This window comes from Carlito syrichta, unplaced genomic scaffold, assembly GCF_000164805.1.
Source record: "Carlito syrichta isolate Samal-C Ts95f unplaced genomic scaffold, Tarsius_syrichta-2.0.1 Scaffold314849, whole genome shotgun sequence".
In the NCBI taxonomy this organism is placed as follows: Eukaryota; Metazoa; Chordata; class Mammalia; order Primates; family Tarsiidae; genus Carlito; species Carlito syrichta.
Window position 1 is genome coordinate 143383 of NW_007258945.1, and position 9616 is coordinate 152998.

General features: G+C 42.0%; 1 protein-coding gene across 2 annotated transcripts in view; it reads right to left on the reverse strand.

Moving 5' to 3' along the window:
* The window catches only part of ARHGAP18 (Rho GTPase activating protein 18), a 156191-nt gene that overhangs the window by 26889 nt on the left and 119686 nt on the right, over positions 1–9616 (reverse strand). For both annotated transcript variants that reach the window (XM_008072098.2, XM_021705956.1), the window contains exons 9-10: positions 6330–6489; positions 4006–4088 (exon numbers count right to left, since the gene is read on the reverse strand). In XM_008072098.2, the coding sequence (XP_008070289.1) occupies positions 4006–4088; positions 6330–6489 (243 nt within the window). The remainder of the gene's footprint in view (positions 1–4005; positions 4089–6329; positions 6490–9616) is intronic.

Sequence of the window (9616 nt, forward strand, 5' to 3'; positions counted from 1 at the left end):
CATTGTTCTCTGAAGCTAACCTCCACAAAATCCACAGGTAAGTGAGGTCTCCTATTTTGATAGGGCTTAAGGCTTCAAGCTCTTCACTTGTCTTCTTAAATTAATTTGGTGTAGAATAATAATAACAATTGCACAGGTATTCAATGTTCTCTGTGGACGAGGTAGTGTACTAAGTGCTTTACGGGATCATCTTAATCCTTACTGGACACAGACACTGCAATTTCCCCCATTTTACAGATGACAAAATAACGTTTTAAAGCATATAAGTGACTTACTAGAAGTCACTGAGCTAGCAAACGGTAGAGAAGGAATTTAATTGCAAGTCTATCTGGCTTTTGTTTCTGAACTCAACTACTAAAAGAATCATGTTTTCATATTTAGCCTAAAATCTCTGCCCCAACAAGGCCAAATATACAGTACCAAAATGAAACAAATAAACAAAACTCAGTGTCTATCTTTCAAAAACTTGCAGGGTAAAAAAAAAAAAAAAAATCCATTCCTCTAAGTACTAACAGGTTGATCTTAAATGAAGTTTAGCAGCTGTACAGACCTTGAACATTTGAAACAAATTAAAGACCTAAAGCAGAACTTTAATAGCTAACAATGAGATTTATGTATCTAATTTCTGGTACAGTGCTCAGAAAGTTAAATTGTAATCCAAGCATAAAGTTATATAAAACAACATGTTCTCAAATGAGGACAAAAGATTAATTGGTGAAGTTTAGAAAAAAATATTTAATTTTGTTCCACAGAGACCAGAGTAATTGTTCAGGGACCAGTGTATCTCTTGTTTTATGAGCATAAATTACAGAGATTAGGTAATAAACCATTTTAATTGTGGTGTGCATATGCAATAGGGTTATTCAAAATATTACCATCAGAGTAAGAGAGAGTAAGAGAGAGAGTGTTGATATGAAGTTAATAAGATGTTAGCCTAGCCCTTGCTGAAGGAACTGCAGTATTTCCTCTTTATTTAAACTGTAAGGATTTCTTGTTTCAAAAAACATTTACCCTATCACCGACCTGGTGTGGTAGAAATATCACTGAACCGACTCTCTGAAAACCAGATTAGGGGGTCCCAGCACAGTAATTTATTTGCAACCTTATCAGAGCTGGCTAATTAAATCACTAAAGCTTAGGTAAGTAAAATTACTTATTTACATCTCCCAATTTTTGACCAATAAAAGAGTATTTCTGGCCAGGCATGGTGGCTCAAGCCTGTAATCTCAGCACTTTGGGTGGCCGAGGCGAGAGGATCACCTGAGCCCATGCATTCGAAACCAGCCTGGGTGACTTGCTGAGACCTCACCTCTAAAATAAATAAAAAAATTAGCCGGGCATAGTGGCGCACACCTGTAGTTCCAGCCACTTGGAAGGCTGAGGCAGAAGGATCACCTGAGCCCAGCAAGTCAACGCCGGGGTGGGCGTGAGTGTGCCACCTGCACTCCAGCCTGGGCGACAAAGTGAGACTTCAACTCAAAAAAAAAAGGTAAATTTACCCTAAAAATTTTAAAAACAGATATATTTTTTTTAATTTTACTTTATTTTAAAGTTGTAGGGTACAAGTCAGGATTGTGTACATAAGTGGTTTAGGTACAGGTGACGTTTGGAGGCCTCCCATTGGACCTCACTTTGTCTGGACTAAGATCCAGCATCCTTATTGATGTTACGTACCCCCAACCATCCCCTGGCAGTGTCCCGCTACTGCCAATCCCTTTTTTCTAGTATTATGATAGGTGTTCAAGTGTAAACAGAATTCTTTTTTTTTTTTTTTGGAGTCGGTGTCTCACTCTGTGACCCAGGCTGGAGGGCAGTGGCACACTCACGGCCACCACAGCCTCGATCTGCTGGGCTCAGGTGATTCTTCTGCCTCAACCTTCCCAGTAGCTGGAACTACAGGCACGTGCCACCACACCTGGCTATTTTTTTTTTTTTTTGAGATGAGGTCTTGCCAAGTTGCCCAGGCTGGTCTCGAACCTATGGGCTCGGCAATCCTCTCATCTTGGCTTCCCAAAGTTCTGGGATTACAGGCGTGAGACACTGCACCCAGTCTAAACAGAATTTCTTTTCTTTTAGTCCGAGTCTCACTCTGTCACCCAAGCTGGAGTGCAGTGGCATGCTCACAGCCACTGCAGCCTCGACCTGTCGGGCTCAGGAGATCCTTCCGCCTCAGTCTTCCAAGTAGCCGGGGCTACAGGTGTGTGCAACCATGCCCAGATAATTTTTGTATTTATTGTAGAGGCGAGGTCTCACCAAATTGCCTGGGCTGGTCTCGAACCCGCGGGCTCAGGCATCCACTCGCCCTGGCCTCCCAAAGTGCTAGGATGACAAGCTGAGCCACCGCGTCTAGCCCAAACAGAATTTTTAAAAGAACGTGCCTACAACTTTGAAAACAAAGTCCAAAGAAGAGTTGTAGACCAGCCTTGTCCAGTGGCGGCCGTGTTAGAACAAGGCCCTCCTCCCACAACTTTACGCACTTAATTAAAAACAGGTACATTTCAAGTCAGTCATGTGTCTTTCAATTCCCACCTTATGCTGCTCATTCACAGAGCTGTCATCCAAACATGTGACAAGAAAAAAAATCAGCAAGAAAAAGGCATTCCTTCCTCTTTCCAAGTCCTATAGTTGAGGCCCTGTGTCAAGGACATGGCAGGCAAACAGAGGACAGACAGGTTGGCTATTAAGCCCCGCTTTGTCCTGGGCTAAATGTCCTTGTTTTGGCCACAACCTACACGCCTTTACACGGCAGTCCTGGTCACACAGTGTTTGAATGTGATTCTTTCTGGAGCTGGCCTCTGTCTCAAAAATAAATCAAAACAAAATCTAATGCTGCCTTCTGGGTTACTCATTTGACAACCAGGGAAACGAAAGGCTTTTTATTTGACTGTAAAGGGAATACTCTTTGGAAGATCTTCTGTGATGGATGTAGTGTTTTGCCTCTAGTAATCCTCACAAGCTGCTTCATCCAGAAAAGTTTAGTATTAATATTCATTCCAGGGGCATTAAAGAACAATCACTCATGTCTCTACAATTCAAAGAGTTTTAATGAGTCACAGGAAAAACTTTCCAAGATTTACCAACTGGTGGTTTCTGTTTTCTTGACATGAAAATTCTTTTCATGAGATTTCATTTTAAATAGAAAAAAAAATGTAGACGATAAAAAGGCCCTTGCCCTACTCATATATTTTTTAAAAATTGCTTTAAGGCAATGGCAAAACTTAAATACTTTTTCAAAATTATATATATATAAACATATATGCATGTCTTTCTTTTTCTTTTATAAAAGTTTATGATTAGACATTTTACACAACTACTCTGTAAACTTCTGCCATTAAGGAAAATAAATCAGAGTGGAACAATAATCCACTGATTATAAGAGTCTCTGACAACGCTTATAATAAATGGTATGGAATCAAAAAATATCAGACCAAATCACCTCAGAAAGATGACATAAATCAGAAACTAAGGATGAGCCCTTAGGGAAATAACTAGAATTTGTTTGCATTGGTTCATCTTTTGGCTAACAAACACTTCAAATCACCATTATGACTTAGTTCAAACTCTACCACGTTGAACTACAAACAACTGTTGTATAATTAGGCAGTAGTGGATTCTATTAGATGAACCTTAGGATTTTTGTTTTGAACACTTATATTCCCCCTTACTGACACATGCCCATGAAATAAAATTTGGAAAATACAGAAAAAAAGTACTCATGTTTCCATTAACACATGAACCTCGGCCATCCGTGTTGGAAGAAGAGACGTTATCGTAAAAATTAAAAAACCAAAAACCCACCTCGTACTATTAATAACATAACAACCTAATAAATGAATGAAGAGTGGAAGACTTTCTCTCATCCCCAGTCCTTAAAAGTTGGCTTTTTCTTTACAAGCTCTTAGGAGCAGCGTTGGCAAGACACATATCATATTGTTTCACCCCAAATAACGAAAAACGACACTGCTTCATTCTACAGGATATTTAATGTAAATTAACCACACTGACCTTTAATGTGTCCCTGTTTGCAGTGGGCAGGAGGATAACAAGAAGGTTCAAAGCCTGTAGCTGTTGCTTCTTGGTTGGAAGATCTGCAGACAGATTAAACAAATGGAACTCTTTTCTTTACTGAACATTTTACTTTTCTTTTTTCATTTTATAGGGAAAAAAAGTTATTTGGCACAAACACGACTGTAAAATGTAAGCCACAACGACTGAGCAGCAAGCCTTGTTGAGAGTGTGTTTGTGGGAGATCAGCAGAAGCAGCTGCTGTGAGGAGATTCCTCTCTCTCCGAATGCTCACTTCCAACTGCGATCAGATGACGAGCGGCCTTATGTTTGCAGACACACAACCATGCTGTGGAAATAATCTTAACTTCTGCGTGATAATTATTCCCCAATGAAAAGACACAGAGGATCGGACCTTCCACGATCGGGTATCAGGGTGCATCTGTCACAGTGAAGTTTGTTTTCTTTTAACGGTTTTCTTTACCAAGTAGATGGCAAGAGTGCATTAATTCCAGCAGGAATATGGAAAACAAGGCCCTGAACACCAGAGGTGTTCAATAAATGTTTACGGAATAAATGAGAAAAATTACAAAGTCTAAGAGAAGGCCGGGCTTGGTGGCTCAGTCTGTCATCCCAGCACTTTGGGGGGCCAAGGTAAGTGGATTGCCTGAGCCCGCGGGTTCGAGACCAGCCCGGGCAACTTGGCAAGACCTTGTCTCTGCAATAAAATAAAAAATAGCCAGACGTGGTAGTGCTCATCTGTAGTTCCGGCTACTTGGAAGGGTGAGGCGGAAGAACTGCTGAAGCCCAGAAGGTTGATGCTGGGGTGGCTGTGAGGGTGCGTGCCACTGCACTCCAGCCTGGGTGAAGGAATGAGACTCCAACTCAAAAAAAAAGAATTATAAGAGGTGCGTTACTATCATTGATACTACCATTTTCACCATTCCATTTCAGTATCCTCGCTTAATTAAGTAATACTTGTGAATATATAGAGTCATTGCACATTTCTTTTTCAGCAATACATTTGGTCCTTTAAGTCCCTACCGGGAAACATATACACAATTTAACCACTACAAACCATTTTAAATAGAAAATTGTTCCTTCCATTTAAAGATGAAATTGTTAATAAAAAATACTTTCAACATAACATGATTATGTTTAATCATAATCAGGTGTGGTGGCTCACACCTGTAATCCCAGCCCTTTGGGAAGCTGAGGCAGGAGGATCTTTTGAACCTAGGAGTTCGAGATCAGTCTGGTCAACAGAGAAAATTAAAAATTAAAAAAATAGCCGGGGGTGGTGTCACATGTCTATAGTCCCAGATCCTCAGGATGCAGAAGTGAAAGGATCACCTGAGCCCAGGAGGTCGAGGCTGCTGTGAGCTGTGATCATCATGATCATGCCACTGTACTCCAGCCTGGGGAACAGAGTAAGACTTCAACTAAAAAAAAAAAAAAAAAAAAAGTATTCTAGAAACTCTGAAGAAATGTTATGATCTGAGGTTGAAATGACTCACAAACCATCTCAATAGTGCATGCTTTAAGAATAGCCTGGAAAGGTTCCGAAGGATACTAGCTCACCGTAATGATTAACAGTGACCCCCTTCACTCTCAAAGGTGTTCCAGTTTAAAAGTTAAGGATAAGGTTACTTGAATGGGATGATGGTATTTTCCCTTTTTTGATGGCCTCTAGGAACAAAAGGGATCGATCATTTTGTCAGGACATAAACCTGAGATCTGTGTTCACTGGAGAAGGAACTGGGAACTATTCGAGACTAATTTGGAGCTTTCCCAAGACGACAAACAGCAAGACAGAAGTTTGTGATCTTCCACCAATGCGGCAGCAAAATGCTTGCTCCGTGTTTCCGCGTGACAGTCTCGGAAGCTACATTTTTCAGGAAATGCTCCGACTCTACACATCTCCTTGTGCTTTTATGATAACTGTTAATCCATGGCTTCTCCAGTAAGTGTTGCTTTTAACACTTGGCAAGAAAATGGCAGCAGAGATCTTCTATGACTCATTCTATTATAAGAGAAGCGTGAAGTTTCCAGGTTTTAACACTGAAATATATTGTTTTGCTTAAATGTCATGCAATTAATCTCTACTGGAAGAGAACATTCTGTTATCTATTTACTCAAGAGATGCATATTTACAAGAGAAAAGCGAAACAACACGTGGCATCCCAGCACCCACTGACATCAGTGAGTCGATATGTCCATCCAAATACAGCTGGTTATGTTCTTTGTTGACACCAAGTGTCATTAAAACAATGAACACGGATGGCACCAGCACAAGGGCTGCTTCGAAGAGGGACAGCACTTACTTTGGACAGCCTGGAAGGCTTTCAGATATTCTACACCGAGCAGAGGCTGGGGCAGCTCCCGGATGAAGAGCTTCAGCAGGCTAGCTGCGTCGTGCTGTTTGACACTTTCCCAATTAAAAGTCCCTTCATAAAACTTTGCTTCTAGTTCTTGGCAAAGAGTCTGAAAGGCACAGACAAAAAAAAAAAAAAAAGCCATCCGTCAGTGCATTTTTTTTTTCCTGCTGAGAGTGTGATACATTTTCTACTTTACAAGAGATTCTACTCTTTTGAAAAGCCGTATCAAACTACCAACAGTCAATATTTCTCCTGATACTCAGAAAAGACTACTATTCCTTGCATCCCGATGATAATACCAATTGTACCTAAGGCCAAAAAAAGTTGGTTAACATGTACACTTTTTCCTTGGACACTCAACAAACCTTAAGTCATAAAGGTTGAGTTAAGAGATTGGTTAATATAATCTTTCCATTTGGGGGCTTCACCTAGATACTATAAATCTTCATTAAATTAAAAAACAAGTCTATGTTTTAAATTATTTAAAAGTATATTATGTAACAAAATACAGAATCAATCTCTGGGCCTAAGATAGAAGGCTACCTCTGATCAGCCTCCTCTGGGAGACGAAAAACCCAATTCTTCTGCAAATGAGGCATGAAAATACATCAATATACCTGTCTCAAATGCACGGCCATCCGGCTGCCAGCTGCAGAAAACAGTTTGAGTCCATGTAGAATTAGAAATACCTAGTTCATTCACTTCAAGGCCTCTACAAAATTTGCCAGGTAAATTATTACTCGGGAATCAGATTTGTTTCCTAATTATTAGTTTCCGTAGGCTTCTCTACTATGACACACGTAAACCCCACCATGTTAGAAATTCTTCCAAGTTCCTGTCACTTCCTTCTAGTAGGTGAAACCACTCACCCAGAGAATGTTCTTTGTTTTTCTTGTAAGGTGAATGATCACACTTTCTCTTCCCCACGCAAGACCCATTCTCCACCCTAGTTATTTTTGTAATTGGGGAAACACTGAAGGAGAACCTAGACATGGCAGGGAGGGAAGCCAGGGAGGAAGGGTGGAAGAAGAAAGGAGGAGGAGGGGGGAGGAGGGAGGGAAGACAAAGAAGGGAGGGAGGAAGGGGGGGGAAACAGGGAGGAAGGGCAGAAGACCAGAAGGGCCAAGGGGGGGAAAAGAGGAAAGAAGGCGTGAGGAGAGGACTACAGAGGGAGATGGAGGGGAGGGGAGGGGAGGGAGGGAAAAGACTACAAAGAAATCTGGTGGGGAAGGGAAGACAAAAGACAACCAAAATTTTCGCAGATTATCTTTTAAATTATTTATCATGGACCAGCTGCTGCATAATTTGGCATATGACAACAGGCTGGGTGTGAGAGTTGAGCCAGCTGAATCCACTGAATTGGCCTTCTTAGAAATTACACTTAGTTAAACTTGTCCTTCTGCCAGCCTTCTCGTCACCACGTAAAATCTGCAGTAACATCCAACTCTTCTGTGCTCAAGGAAGCGTGTTTTTGACTCCACTAGCGAGGGCCTGAGTGAATGGAGAAGCGCTATCTTGCTGATATGGGTGACACAGTTGTGTTACTGCGGTCTGAGGGATTATTTCTCTGTAAGAGAAGGCACTTCTCAAAAGAACTGATCTCAGAATCACACACACAATGTCCATGATTGACTGGTGGTGACCTTGCCATCGGTGTTAGTAAATAAAGTGAGACGATGGCAAGTTACCAAACTTGCGAACGCACCCAAACAGTTTGGGGATCCTCAAAGCTCCAGACACCAGACCCAGGAGACACAAGCGGAAATTAGTTAGTAGAGTATATTGGGTTACACGAATCCTATTAAAAATGAGATCACTGGGTACTAAGAGCCAAGGAGTGGAAACTAGCTTCCTAAATTGAGGAGACGTATTAACATAAGCAAGTGATGCAGACTGTGGAACACATGAAGCGCAATTCTAATCCCAGCAGCACCATGGCCTGTGAATCAGCCACACACAAGGACGGTGTGCACACCAAGAGTCACTTTGTCCTGATCCAGCTCTCAAAAAAAGGTCTTAAGAAAATGAACAGCCGGGCTCGGTGGCTCAGCCTGTAATCCCGCGCCTTTAGGAGGCTGAGGTGAGTGGATTGCTTGAGCCCGCGGGTTCGAGACCCGCCTGGGCAGCGAGACCTCATCTCTACAATAAATCAAAAAAGCAGCCGGGCGTGGCGTGCGCCTGTAATTCCGGCCACTCGGAAGGCTGAGGCTGAAGGATCGCCGGAGCCCAGCGGGTCGAGGCTGCGGTGGCCGGGAGCGGCCATTGCACTCCAGTCTGGGCACCAGAGTGAGACTCCAACTCAAAAAAAAAAAAAGAAAATGAACAGAGACAATCTCTTTCCTTTGTCCTATTTTCTCTTGGATTTTCCAATTCAGAAAGATAATATATTGGATGTGGGCAGTATAGAGTTCGAGATGGATTTGGAAGGTAGAGTATATGCCATAGGTAATGACTGCTAGCCAAAGATTTTTTTCTAGAAAAAACTTCCAGACAGAGTTATAATTCCAAGCGTAAATCCCTTTAAAATGCAAATCGCCTGGGGAGACAGGTAGTATGCACCCTCTGCAGGGGAGTTCCATCCTTATTGTGCATCCCTTGGAAGCTTTATTCCCAGAGCAAGAACTGGGGAAAAGAGTTAGAAGCAAGAGGACGCAAAGCATCCTGGGATAGTGGGAAGGAAAAGTCATCCAGAGAAAGAAGAACAGGTAGGGGGAAGGAGGGCTCAAATTGGGAAGTCTGGGAGTCATTCACCTCTTTTACCAACAAGACTCAGGCTTACTCCAGGTGCAGCAAGACAGGGAACTGTGTGAATCAGGAAGGAAGTAGAGACATGTCATCTGGCCAACTCACTAGGATGAATAATTAATGGACTATTGCTAAGGTCCTGAATCTGCTTACCTGTTGCATCTATGCTTCTCTCTCTCTCTTTTAAAATTCAATTTCCATTACTCATCCTGACTAAATCTACCACCAGCCCCCTATTAGTACTTTGACTCACTGTGTTCTTTTATCCTGATATTATTATAGGTAATATGGTGATCTTTAAAAAAAATCAAAACTAGCCAGGCTCGGTGGCTCAGCCTGTAATCCTGTGCCTTTGGGAGGCTGAGGTGAGTGGATTGCCTGAGCCCGCGGGTTCGAGACCCACCTGGGCAACTTGGAGAGATCTCATCTCTACAATAACTCAAAAAATCAGCCGGGCGTGGTAGCGCATGCCTGTAATTCTGGCTACT